Source organism: Vigna unguiculata, chromosome 7, assembly GCF_004118075.2.
Source record: "Vigna unguiculata cultivar IT97K-499-35 chromosome 7, ASM411807v1, whole genome shotgun sequence".
NCBI classification, from domain to species: Eukaryota; Viridiplantae; Streptophyta; class Magnoliopsida; order Fabales; family Fabaceae; genus Vigna; species Vigna unguiculata.
This window is the reverse complement of record NC_040285.1, coordinates 37,607,675-37,622,041: the sequence shown is the minus strand read 5'-3', so window position 1 is coordinate 37,622,041 and position 14,367 is coordinate 37,607,675. Positions and strand designations below refer to the sequence as shown.

At 35.4% G+C, this 14,367-nt stretch overlaps 2 protein-coding genes across 2 annotated transcripts; both read left to right on the top strand.

Moving 5' to 3' along the window:
* Positions 1–4,186, top strand: LOC114191819 (multicopper oxidase LPR2-like). Its single transcript, XM_028081226.1, has 3 exons — positions 1–390; positions 2,373–3,830; positions 3,913–4,186. The coding sequence occupies exons 1-3, from the start codon at positions 187–189 to the stop codon at positions 3,964–3,966; spliced, it is 1,716 nt and encodes a 571-aa protein (XP_027937027.1). The 5' UTR covers positions 1–186; the 3' UTR covers positions 3,967–4,186.
* A 1,653-nt stretch (positions 4,187–5,839) lies between these two features.
* LOC114191109 (phosphatidylinositol 3,4,5-trisphosphate 3-phosphatase and protein-tyrosine-phosphatase PTEN2A) lies at positions 5,840–13,434 on the top strand. The gene is made up of 13 exons (XM_028080285.1): positions 5,840–6,042; positions 6,577–7,117; positions 7,607–7,708; positions 7,795–7,851; positions 10,549–10,614; positions 10,926–11,102; positions 11,211–11,297; positions 11,423–11,487; positions 11,558–11,634; positions 12,105–12,151; positions 12,292–12,422; positions 12,514–12,583; positions 12,716–13,434. The coding sequence occupies exons 2-13, from the start codon at positions 6,668–6,670 to the stop codon at positions 13,262–13,264; spliced, it is 1,878 nt and encodes a 625-aa protein (XP_027936086.1). The 5' UTR covers positions 5,840–6,042; positions 6,577–6,667; the 3' UTR covers positions 13,265–13,434.
* Positions 13,435–14,367: the final 933 nt, after the last annotated feature.

The following is a 14,367-nucleotide window of genomic DNA, read 5'->3' as shown; positions in this document are numbered from 1 at the left end:
CATAAACAAAAAAGTGTGGCTTTCATTTTTCTATCTACAGGTTCACACAGTGGGTCCAACACTCACACAATGGCACAGCACAAGATCTCCACCATCAGACATTAAATATCTACCAATTTTGATCCTATAAATAGCCCTTCTCCCCTTCCCTTTGATGCTGCATATCTGTTCATTTCTGAAATACCCATGGACAGAACATTGCTCCTCAAGTTACTCACTCTGGTTGTTCTCCTAGGATGTTCCTCAGCTTCAGATCATTTGGTTAATGTCTCCAAGTTGGAGATGTTTGTCGAAGAGCTTCCAGATATGCCCAGAATCCATAGTTATCACTTTTTGAATGGTGTCCCAAAATCCAAACCTCTCAAGATTGGGATGTTCAAGAAGAAATGGGTATGTGTCTTTCTTTTTCCCTTTTCAGTTAAATTTGTTCTCCATCGTGTTCTTCAATTCACAAATAGTTTTTAAAGATTAAACTTTCAAAATTTGAAACCCCTCCTTGGACTGGTGCAGTGAATAATTCTAGATAATTGTGTGGTTCATAAGTTTTGGTATTAAGAACTGTTTTCCGTTTAACTTGTAGTTGAAATTCAAACCAATAATTTATTTCATAGTTAATTTATTCAAATTTTGCAATTTTTTTAGCTTTTTCTAATCAATGTGTGGTATCTTATACTCTTTTCCCGATATTGGATTTCCCTAAGTACTGATACAGTGACAGTGATTATCTAAATAAATATTGACTGAAATCTGTTTTAAACAGTCTAAGTCTACCGTCTAGCAATAATGCTTGCATGAGTTATTCCTTCAGCAATTCCATGACTTGAAATGTTCATTATTTGTCCATAAAATAAGTATTGGTCATTCTCTTCCTTGTTTTCTGTCAACTTAGTCATCTCTACCTTCGATTTCTTTTTTTTCACAATCAGGTCTTACTCCAACTTCTTTATGAAAATTGAGATTTTTTGGATTACTACAAGAATTTGAATGATTGATCTTGGTGTTGCAGATCTAAGATTATTTGTTTTTAGATGGCTCCTTCTGTTTTTCATAAATGGTTATGTTCAAAAGTCTACATGATGGCAATTTTTTCTCCTTCCCACACTTTCCAATCAGAACTGTCAACGAATGCACTCATTGAAAGCAACACACAATTTGTTCACAAAATTGTCGTTATTTTCTTGTTTCCGGATTTTCTCTTTTTCTCTGTGCTTTCCCCAACTCAATGCTGCAATTAAATGTAGACCCTTTTTAGTCGGTGAAATTACTCAAACTATCTCCATATGAAAGGCCCACCTTGTAAAGGATGCTCTACTCTTGTATTTCAATGGTCCCTTTTTCTCTTCGAAAGAGATGATTTATGTAAAATAACTCTTCACAATCTTACCAGGTTTGGAGAAAAATAACATACAACAAGAAAACCATGATTATATTCTCTAAGATCTGTGTATAACTTTGATAGTTGTCGAGGAATAGAAAGTAAAAAGAAGGGTAGGTAAAGTATGTGTCCCTTTCTTATCTGAATTTTACATATATCACATTAGAAACTTAGAAAAGTATCTTTGTTTAAGTATTTAACTTTTAACTTTTTCGTCGTGTAAACAAAAAAAATCACTTTTAACCACTTTATTTAATGATCATCGGTGGTTCTAGTCTCTTGAAAAAATTATTGGTGGTTCTAGTCTCTGCTGATTAATCCTTTCAGGTTAACATAACATGTCACTGACCCTTGTTCACTTGTTCACGACTATTAGATAATTACACAGAGGATTGGTTCGCAGAACCTTTAAAGTGATATCCACTCTGGCCTTGACATTGATAATTCAGCGTCCACTGCCACTATTGTCTTCTTTACCACACAATTCTCAGCCTTAAGTACTATACTTTACCTTCAATAATATTCCTTTGGATTGGGTGCCATCTCCTTCAAACCTTTTTTATATTAGGGAAAATAGAAAAAGAGATCGTAAAATATCATTCTGCGAGTGCATTTTCTAATGGCCATTATTTAATTCACATCAATGGACCTGAGGCTCTCAAGATTAGTCACTATATAATTACGCAAAGAATTGGTTCCCAAAGCTTTGAAAGTGCCATCCACTCTGGCCCTCACATTCATACATACCTCAGTATCCACTAACCACAATGTCTTCTCGTTCACACCATTCTCTCACTCTTAAACTCTTAATTACTTCACTGTTACAGTTTGTCAAGACAATTAGTCAGAGTCATGTCACAGTATTCTAGATTTAGAATTCAAGGTTCTGCTACCTCTTTCTTTCATAACGTTAACGTTGTAATTACATCTTTGTTTTCACTAATGTAATACTTCTTTTTTCACAATTTGTAACTATCTACTGTTCTTTTTTTTTCAGAAATTTCACAGGGATCTACCTCCGACAACAGTGTATGCTTTCGGAAAAACCAAGCACACAGCAACTGTTCCTGGTCCAACTATCGAAGCCCTTCACGGGGTTGATACGCACGTGAGGTGGCAAAATCACCTCCCTCCAAACCACATACTTCCGTGGGACCCAACGATCCCTACAGCAATTACCAACACCACACGTGGCATTCCCACAGTGGTCCACCTCCACGGTGGCATCCACGCGCCCGACAGCGACGGAAGCGCGAATGCATGGTTCACTTCTAAGTTCAACGAAAGGGGACCCACGTGGAGCAGGAAAACTTATCACTATCCAAATAATCAGCACCCGGGGAATCTATGGTACCACGACCATGCCATGGGGTTGACCCGAGTCAACCTTCTCGCCGGCTTACTTGGCAGTTACATCATCCGCCACCCCGTCGTGGAGGAGCCGTTAGGGTTACCCACGGGTGAAGAATTCGATCGACCGTTGGTCGTCTTCGATCGTAGCTTCCGCACCGACGGTTCCATCTTCATGAGTTCCATGGGTAACAACCCCGACATACACCCTCAGTGGCAGCCAGAGTATTTCGGTGACGCCATCATTGTCAACGGCAAAGCGTGGCCGCGCCTCACAGTACGACGTCGTAAGTACCGATTCCGCATAATCAACGCCAGCAACGCCCGGTTCTTCAGATTCTTCTTCTCCAACGGCTTGAGATTCACGCACGTGGCGTCCGATTCGGCTTACTTAGACAAGCCCGTGACGACAAACGAGACTCTGGTGGGGCCATCTGAGATCACAGACATCGTTGTTGACTTCTCTCAATCTAAGACTAACGTCGCTATTCTATCTAACGATGCAAACTATCCTTATCCTTCTGGTGATCCCGTTAACGAGGCTAACGGCAAGGTTATGAAGTTTATCATTCTACCCGATCAAGAAGTCGACACGTCACGGATTCCTCGACGATTGGTGGAATACCCCGTCGTGGATTTATCGACTGCGACGCGTACACGGTACGTTGCCATGTACGAGTACACGAGCAAAATCGATGAACCAACCCACCTGTATCTAAATGCAAAACCTTTCGATGCACCGGTAACGGAAACCCCGAGGGTGGGTTCCACGGAGGTGTGGTACGTGATAAACCTGACGGAGGATAATCACCCGCTGCACATTCATCTGGGTTTGTTGAAGGTGTTGGATCAGACGGCGCTGGTGGAGCTTGACGAGTTTAAGGAATGCATGACAAAAAAGAACGACCCGGTGAAGTGCCACCTGAAGAAGCACGCACGTGGGAAGAAAGTAGTGGTGGAAGATCACGAGAAAGGGTGGAAGAATGTGTTCAAGATGATACCTGGGCATGTAACGAAGATTGCGGTGAGGTTTTCTTACATACACACCAACGCTTCCTATGACTTTGATGCAACCGCAGAACCTGGCTACGTATACCATTGCCATGTAAGCACTCACTCACTCACCATTTGTTTTTCACTTTGTTACTACAGCCATAGCAACTAATGGTGCACACGCATTGATGCAGGTATTGGATCATGAAGACAATGCTATGATGAGACCCTTGAAACTCATCCACTGATCATCTTCATATTTACATATATTTGGTGTGATTTTGGTGACACAAACTCAAGTGCAATCGGTACAAGTTTAAACTTGTTTTAAACAAAATATATTTTCTAAAATTTATATTATACCACCTTGAGGTGCTTTTGAAACATCAAAAGTGAGGTTATTTTAAATGCATGTTCATATGTTTTTGTTTAGGTTTGAATTAACCAAGTCTACCATAGTAGATTGAACATTTCTTATTGTAATATTCTGAGATGTATTTATTTTTTATGGATTCAACAAATTACTTAAGTAAAATAAACCTATTAGTTTTTGTGTTAAATAAAAAATGGTGCTAAATTTTATAATTCTTTTATTTTAAAATAAAACATTGAAAACGTAAATTATTTCACTTTAAGATTAGTTTTCTCTGCGATCAGTTTATGAAGTCAAATTGACAAACGTTAGCTCAAATATATGTAACTGATGCGAAAGAAACTTGGTAACAAAAAATAATACTATATTTTGAAATTTTAAAGTTGCATGAAAAACAGTTTACTAATGAGATAAATTTATGATTTTGGCATTGCAAAAGGATTTGTTGACAATATGAAAAAAAAAAAAGGATTGGTATTAACTATCTTTATTACTTAAAATTAACATTTTTAGAGTGTCTAAGAAAGAAAAATGGCGAAAAATGTAAGGGTGTTTCTTTGTAAGGCACATACCCGTGACACAATAAAGCTACCAATAAAGAATGGAGTGGCCCACAACGCAAGCTTAGTCCGTCTCTTTTGGGCTTCTATGTTTTAGTGATACAAAAGATAAAATTATATTAATGGTTAAGAAACAATTTCCTTTATTTTTATGCAATTTTCAGCTGGCACAGACATAATTAAAAATAAAATATAAACGTGTAACAAACATAAGAATAAATATTCTCACTTTTTTTATATTTTTGTAATACCAATAGATTCATTGAAACAAATTCCTTCCAAGATTTGATTTTAATCTATCATAAATGGTTTAGATAAATTCTAGAAAGTCTATTTTGACTTACTAATATATTGGAAATATTTTAATAACATATTTTCGAACGTGTTTCTTAAGCACAATGATTTATATTTACTGATATTTTAATTATGAATTTTGTAAATCTCTCTTTTGATTCAATAATTTTTATTTATGATTTTATAGTTTTAATAATTAATAAAAACCATGGCATTAAAATCGTATTAAATTAACATTCAACTAACACTCTGTTATATTTAAAAGTTTTTTAAACAATTTATTTGAGTTTGTGAAACTTATTTATAATTTTTATGAGTTTTTAATTATAATCGGTAGAAGTTTAGAAAAAATACAACTTTTAAATATTATATAAATGACACTTTTATTCTTATAATTTTAAAATAATCATAATTCTTTTTTCTATTTTTTTAATAATTATTTTTTACGTTTTAAACATTTTGTTAAATAGACACTTATTTTTATTATGTTTTTAATAAAATTTATTTATGCTGTATATTTATTTTAATTTTATGTAAATAGTTAATGTAATATTTTGAATTAAGAGAAGCGACTCCCACTTGCTAAACATATAAAAGTAACAAATATTATTTATTAAACATATAAAAAAAGTTTAATGTTTATTTCAAAATTAAGAGGTATCATCAGCTCTTCGAAAAATGCAATGCACACCTTATGATTTATCAGCATGAATACTTCTAACTTGTTTTAATAACTTTCAGGTGAAATTCATGATATCCATTTGAATAAAAATTAAATAACAGAATTAAAAAAAAATTAACAATGTTTATGCAAACACTTTTATAGTTAAAAAGAGTGAAAATTAGAAATAAATGTCCTGAAATCGTATTATATATGATGGTATGCGCAGCATAACCCAGAATACCCCTCGACTCTCAGCAACCGTTTGATTAAAAAGTCTTTGACATTACAGTGATCATCATCATTCATTCGTGCATGTCAATCGGTATCAGCATCACCTTCCTAAATTCAACTACCCGTTCCGTTCTCTTTCTTCTTTCTTGAAACCCTAATAAACTCCTTCACTGCTCTGCACTTCCCTCTGATTCCGCTTCTGGTAACACAAGCTCTTCTTCCCAGATCTGAAATTACTTGTTTTAGCCGTTTCTTTCTTTGTCTCTAATGATTTTTTACGTCTCTTAAGCATGTGACGCGACTCCTTATCCGAATTCCAATCCACGCTTAATTGTTCAGTTTTTTACGTTTTATTCAATCTTCATATGGTTCACTTTAGTTGGAAATTGAAAATCACGAGGTTCAATTGACGGATATCATTCTCCTGAAACGCTTTTAGCTAGATTTTAGTTAGGGACCTGACTGAATCTTTGAGAAGTGTTGTAAGTGTTTCCTAAGGTTTCCGGGATAGGTTTTTTAGGAAGTTTCCATTTGCAAGTGAAGTTCCAGAAAACTGTTATGCCAAATGTGTGTGGATTTGATTTTGGCCATTACTTGATTATGTATACATTTTATCTCTTCCACCCAGTAGCATGTTGTTATGATCGATCTTATTGTTGAGTACAGAAGAAGAATGATTAAATGAATAGGCAACATATCAAGAATAAACATTATTTGAATTTTTTGTCCTGTGCAGCTTCGACTAGTAAGATACTGTTGGGCCGGAGCCATCTAATGATAAAACTTCCATTTTTTACATAAGTTGCTGCTGCTATTTTTGTAATCAAATGGATTCAGTGCCTGATAATGTGTCTAATTCACATCCAATCAAAGATCCACCCACTTTTTCTCCTGATAAAGAGCGTGATGGTCAAGCCTCTGCTGCTTCAGTTTCTGAGCAAGATAATTCGGCGCACGAGACAACTCCTATGTCATCCCCACCAGGCATATCGTCTTGGGCCAAAAGCTTGAAAATTTCTCAGTCATTTTCTCGCTCCCAAGATGACCCATCAGGTGGAAATGTTGAGAAATCAACTTTTGCTCGCTTCACTAGTAATCTGGGATTGAGGTTGTCTCCAAAGTCTCCTGGATCAGATGACAGTTCCAATGAAACTGCTGTACAATCTAATTTGTTTGGAAGCATTACGAAAGGCCTGGTTGACACTTCTAAGAATGCTGTGAAAGCTGTGCAGGTTAAGGCACGCCATGTTGTTTCCCAGAATAAACGCAGATATCAGGTGATGTTCGTGTTCAAACTACTAATATACTTTGTCTTTATCATTGTAAAGCTGATTTTCACAAAGTCTTACTCATTTTAAAAAATAAAATATTGTTTCGTTTCTTATATTGGGAACATTTCTTCAATCCCTTAATAATTGGGTGCAGCATATCTTTGGGAGTCCAGCCAATGCTTTTATTTTTTTGCTTTTCTAAATTAGATCTCATAGCTGGTGTTGAGTTTATAAGGCCCTGAATTTTGCAGACATTTGCTTTCTCCCAGTTAAAAATACGTTATATAGTTTAGTGTTCTGTACGGAGAATATTATAGTGTGTTGAAAAAACCGTTACTAGAATTTTATTATTTAACTATTGTTGAGACTGGTGAGTGCATTGAGTTTGAACTTTTGTATTTCTTTGCTTCATTCTGAATTGTATGTTCCCTTCTCAAAGAACCAGGTTGTTGCATACCCATGTCCCCTTTTATACTCTTTACCTTTAATTTTCAGGAAGGAGGTTTTGATTTAGATATGACATATATCACTGAGAACATCATTGCAATGGGATTCCCTGCTGGTGACATGAGCTCTGGGTTTTTCGGATATGTTGAAGTGAGTTAAAATTCTGTATGTTTTTTTTTAAATTGCTGTCTTAATCTTTAACACCACTATTCTGACTATCTAAAATTGTAATGCAGGGATTTTACAGAAATCATATGGAAGAAGTGATTAAGTTTTTTGAAACTCACCATAAGGTAGTAAACACACTCTGATGCATGAAGTTACTCAGTGTTATATTTATGCCTTTGCTGTAGTTTTTGTATAATACAAATCAATGTTGTAGTGTATGGAATGTTGTTTTTGTTTCATTTAGAAATGTCTATACCATAAATTATTTGTATTTTATTATAAGTTTAATTTGGTTTATTGGAAGTGAATGCTACCTATGAACGTACAATCACCCCGCCCCTCTAGCTAGGCATGGATTTAGCTCCTGTAAAGTAAGGGGGTTTGGGCTCAAAAGTTGATTTTTTAATTAGTCCATAGTTTGTTAAGATGTACATACATTTTATTACACCGTGTACTGTATACCAGTGGTTATAACTGCATTTTATTGTCTGCAGTGCACTCTTCTTTCTTTCACTTTAGAAGAGTTAAGTCTTGCTAGGCTATTTTGTTAGTAATCGGAATATAACCTAGAGGACAGATGATGGACCACTTGTCTCGGGGTCAAAGGCTGTAAGTTATACACAAGTAAGGCACAAGAAAGTGGCTGTGGTGGTAGGGTGGAAACGGAGTTTGTCTGAGTTTGAGGAAGGATTATACTTCTGTTAAGTAAGTTGTAAGCAGAGTGCAGAGATGTCTGTAGGGAAAATATTAGTTGCGTCTTTTACATTTCTGTTCCTTTTCTACTTCTGTCTACCTCTTTTCATGCCTACAATAATGCTGGTTTGGTTGGGGAGAAAAAAAAATGTTGGGAAAGAAAATCATTACGAAAATGAAGACAAAGAAGTCTTCACTTTTTTAGTTGGATAGAAGGTGAAAAGAAAGAACGAAGTGTTTTTGTTTAAAGGATAAAAATACCCTCAAATTGAAAAAGACTGTCAGATAGGAGAAGTTGAGGGATTGGATTGGAACTCTAATGAGCTTACATTGATTTATGTGTGGTCTTCTCATACAGGAGAGAAAAGTTTGAAGGTGGGTCCTACATATTCTCTTCTGTTCTTTTTGCTGCCAAACATGGAGAAAAAAAATCATGGAATGCGTGTTTTGTCTCCTTTTATTTCTCCTGTATTTCTGCTATTCCAGAGGAAGTCTAAATTTCTATAGAATATCCTGTTTTTACGCTTCGGCGCTGTGTTCCTATCATATTCTCTGATAGCTTCGGATATGTATGGGGAACTTGTTTGCTCTTGGATATGATTTGAATTTCCTGGGCCCTTTTTTGCAATACATATGCTATTATGCTCACATTTCTACAACACAAGGAGATATTAAACTGCTGAACTTATCTTTGACAGTTTTGGCTATTTTAATTTCCCTACTTTAGTTATTGTTGTTGATAATACCATAAGATTGCATTGTTGAATCTGTGATAAGATTATTAAGGTTTATTAGATATAGGCTGAAATTGTGTTGGAATATTTTATCATTGTTATTTTGTTTTATTAGCTGTACACAGAAGTCCTCTAGAAGTGTCTCTTGGGTGAGAGGATTGTATCGTTTTTAAATAGGGAGAGCAAAAAGGAGAGGTATCTCTCAATCTCATGAATAGTATCTAGAAAGATTTGGTCTTTAATCAAGGCAAATGGTCTTGTATGATCTATCTAGCCATCCTTGCATTGTGGGATAAGGTTTTTATAGTTATTATTGTTGTATTAGTTGTACATATTTCGGGCAAGTAGGCTGAACCTCTTGTAATATTCTTTCCCTAAACTTTCAAGTTGGTATCATAGCCCATGTCAAGTTGCATCGTAAAATTCAACACAACCCTATTTGTTGTGCCATTCAGCCAGTGATCCAGGTTTGTTTGTTGATCCTAATTCTGAAAATCCCTCCATTTGTTTCATCTTTATTAGAATCCCATTCAGTGGTGTTTTCTGGCCTCATTCTGACCCAGTTTGATTTATGAGCATCTCGTTTGCAGTTCCTTTCTGAGCATCTAGGTTGTTTTTGCCCTAAAACCTCACTTTGTGGCTTACTGTTGTTGTTGAGTTTTTCTTGAGGCTTTTGTGTGGAGGTCGTCTAAAACTCCTTTGTCTACCACGGTTTCCCCAAAGGTTCAACTGACATGAATCCAGTGGTTCTGGATCCTCAAATAGCTGTTTTTTGACTTATTAAGTCTATTTCACTACAACATTTGTTGGTTGTAATGATCAACTGTGAGACATCCTCAGTAAATCTCTGAGGACCAAGGAATACATTCGTAGCAAGCTAAATATATATACAATGATACAACTTGTATGCACTGGCTTGAGGGTGAATGTCTGTATTACATTAAAATTTTATTGTTTAGACTTTGAGATATAGGTTGAAATTGTGTTGGAATATTCTATTGGTTTGGTTGTAGTTGTTCCTTTTACCACCTGAATACAATCCAGATAATGTCTGTTTGTCTTGCAGATCTTGTAATATTCTTTCTCTAATTATGGGAAACCTCTTGTATAAAATTTCTCTCTCCCTCTCTCTATAAGATAGGATGGACCGAGAGACTCTCCTGAGCAATTTTCTGTCAAATGTTTATTCCTTATCTTTGTTTCAACTATCATAAAATAGTCCCTATTATTACATATTAGCTCATGCTTCATATATTTTGTTATTCTGTCTGTTTCATATTTTATAGTTTGACAAGATTCAATTATATGGTGTCTCTTTTATCAAAGGACCTCAAAGTTTGAAACTTAACGAGCCTTGTTTAGTTTTGCATTTGACTTTTTCCTTGCTGTGTGCAGGATAAATACAAGGTTTATAATCTTTGTTCCGAGCGGTTGTATGATGCATCATTGTTTGAGGGGAAGGTAAGTCTTTATTTAGACAATTGTGATAGACTTTCTTAAGGGTTGTAATTTTTAATTATACACCATAACCTTTTGGTCATAACATGGACATATCACTTTAGTTTTAACCTTTAATTTTGGATAGTAGCCTTGAGGTTATCCTTTCTTCAATTAACAATTCATTCACATCCCATCTGCTCGTACTTCTTGATCATGACGCTAGACAACCTAGATTACTCGAAGTTTGTTTTCTGGCCACGTTATATTTTCATGGACTTTATTGAACAGCTTCTTGTATTCTTGCATCTGAAATTTGAAATTTCTTCTTTTAGGTGGCTAGCTTCCCTTTTGATGACCACAATTGCCCGCCAATTCAACTGGTTATATCCTTCTGTCAAAGTGCTTACTCATGGTTGAAACAAGACATTGAGAATGTTGTAGTTGTCCACTGCAAGGCTGGAATGGCTAGGACAGGGTTGATGATTTCTAGTCTTCTATTATTCTTAAAGGTAAAGAATTTCTCGGCATTTTCTTGAAAACATGATGAATGTGCTTGATATTTGCACTTTCTTTCTTGTGCTAGATTTTTTAGATTTGATGACTAGAATATACTGCAGTTCTTCCCAACCGCTGAGGAATCGATGGATTACTATAATCAAAAAAGATGCGTTGATGGAAAGGGACTTGTTCTGCCGAGTCAGATTGTAAGTTCCTGCTCTGCAATAGGTCAATTAGGTCAAAATTTGGAGATTCTGGAGTTATTACTAGAGTTTTAATGTTTTCTTTGTTAGTTCTGCAGTAATTTTTTATGTTTTACTGTATTCTGTAGAGGTATGTCAAATATTTTGAACGAGTCTTAACTTACTTCAATGGCGAAAACCCTCCTGCCCGCAGGTATTTACCGGCCAAGATGTGACTGTAGTATTTACTTGTCTTAGTATTCATACTGACATAATATGTACAGGTGCATGCTTAGGGGATTCCGGCTTCACAGATGCCCTTACTGGATTAGGCCGTCTGTAACTGTCTCAGATCATAGTGGTATGCTTGACAATCTTGTAGTAAAATTTCCCTTAAAGTATACATGTAGTCCTTGACCATTCTATTAGTAGATTTATAAACTAATCTTTTGTACTGGTCATTAAACTTGTCCTTGTTTCTATTGTGGTGTGTTTTATATAATGTTTAGTTCTATGTTATGCACTCAGATCTTTTTAGTATGAACTGAGAAGGCATATTCTCGTTAGGATTTTCATCCGAGGACAATAGCTATGTTTTTGTTTCTAGGCAAGAGTCCTGATTGATATAAAATCACGGAGAAAGTCTACCTGTTTATGCATGTTCTTTCTAGCTACAATGCGAACGAATTGTTTGCTTTACTAGTTATGAGTAGTGGTAACTAGATATATATTTGCATGACAGTATGACCTGCTTTGTTTTTGTAATGTAAGATCTTAGTGTCTGACAGACTGCCCTGTTGATGTCTACTCTAACCCATTTCTGATGTGTAGGTGTTTTGTTCTCAACCAAAAAGCATCCGAGAACCAAGGATCTTTTGGTGCGTTTCATTAGTATTATGTCATCTGTGTATCAAATATTGTATTGAATTATTGTTCCAAAGTTATGTTTTTTGTTGCCCTCCCACCCCTCCCCAAGTATGATGAATTTCTGCGTGACTTGCGATTTCACAATTTGCAGCCAGAAGATTTTTGGTTTAGTGCACCAAAGAAGGGAGTGATGGTATTTGCTTTGCCGGGAGAGCCTGGTCTTACAGAGTTGGCTGGGGACTTCAAAATTCATTTTCATGATCGCCAAGGAGATTTTTACTGGTATTAATTAATTTTCATTATTATTGATCAATTCTCTTCGGCGTTGGTCTTAATGTTGGATTGAAATTTCTTGCTCTTTTCACTCTTTTAGTTGGTTGAACACAACTATGACAGAAAATAGAAAAGTATTGAACACCGGTGATCTTGATGGCTTTGACAAGGTAAGTTTTGTGGTTATTGGTATGAGTAAAAAAATTTATCTGGCTTCTGTTGAGTTCAGCTTTTCCATGTCTATCATTCACAATTGGATCTTCTTATCAACTTTATTTTTAATTGACCTGAACTTCTGGCAGAGAAAATTGCCTTCTCCAGGATTTATGGTCGAGGTTGTGCTCGTGGACCATAATGCCAGTGTAGAAACTTCGCAACCTAAAACTACTACAACGAAATCAGATGAGAGTTCAAGTAACAGTCCTACTGGTCCTGCGCCAGTGGAAAGGAGCACCCCTTCACAGAATGCAGTCAAAGAATCAGAGAGCCATAATAATGATAAAGATGATGTGTTTTCAGATGGCGAGGCAGAACAATCTGCTTCTTCAGCAACCAAGCAAACGAACCCACCTTCTGAAGCAGTTGAAACTGTTAAAAATGATACCAGAGGCTCCGAATCCGACAGAATTTCAAATCAAATTGCAAACTTATCACGTGCAACAGAACAAGTTTCTTTGGGAAACAAGAGTTCCTCCACGTCAATTCATCACGCTAGTGAGCCAAGAAGTAATGTTGACGGTAAAACAGTGTCTAGTATCGAGGTGCCCAGCGCAGAAAGTGAGTTTAAGGCCATGGCTGCAGATGCTTCTGTTTTTACCTTTGGAGATGACGAAGACTACGAAAGTGATTGAACTACCTCAATTTGTCTTTATACTTCGATTTTTGTACATAAAATTGCTTGCAACTTCAACAGCAATATTTTGGTCATCCATTTGTTTGTTTGTTTGTTGTAATGATAAATCTGGATGCTTCATTGACTTAATGCACAAGTTACAAATAAGAATATGCAGTGTTATTTGTACGAGTTGGCCCCCTCCCCCATGCAATACCGTCTGCATTGAATACATAGTCCAATTTAATTTAGAGTCCTTGTAAACATATATCGTTACTCACTTTTTTAATTATGATTATTTCTTTTTTCAAAACCAAAGTATAAGTTCCAAAAATTTATCTTTTGATTCGTACCATCTAATTTTTTAAAAATGTATTAAATGATGACATTATGCATAAGGAAAGTACGCATTGCTGTGAAAAATTACTACGGCTTAAAATAAAAAGTAATAAAAGTTTTATTTAATTATTTTTCTTTTTTAGGGTTTAATTTATTATCACGATATAGCATGAGTAGGGATGTCAACGGGGCGGGTAGGGTACGGGGAGTAGCTTCCCTGTACCCTACCCGCTAGATAAATACCTGTCCCGTACCCATATCTGTCGGGTATCTGTTATGTGGGCACCCGTCTATTTTTTTCATATCTACGGGTATCCACGGATACTCGTGGGTATTTACAAAATTATTTAAAAAACAAATATTTAATCATAAATTCAAATAAAATAAAATACATCATTGTCATAAATTTTAACTAGTTCAAATAAACTCAAGTTCATACAAGTCCAAATAATTATAAAAGTAAATATAAAATGACGTTCAACAAAATGAAAATTCTTTTAACTAGTGTTTAAATAAAAAAGTCCAATTTTTCCAATTGATTCTTAAAAAATAAACAAAAATAAACAAATAATAAACTCCAATTATCACTTGCTAAGTATTCTTATTTTGATTTCATCATTTGACAACAAGCATCTCATAAACGTCATTGTCCATTGTCTATATTGGATTTGATGTATATGCCCAATTTCAAATAAAGGAAAGAGAAGAATGTCAAGGGTGTACTTGGAAGAAGACAACGTACCAATACTTGAAATTTGAAGAATGAAAACAGAAGACAAGATG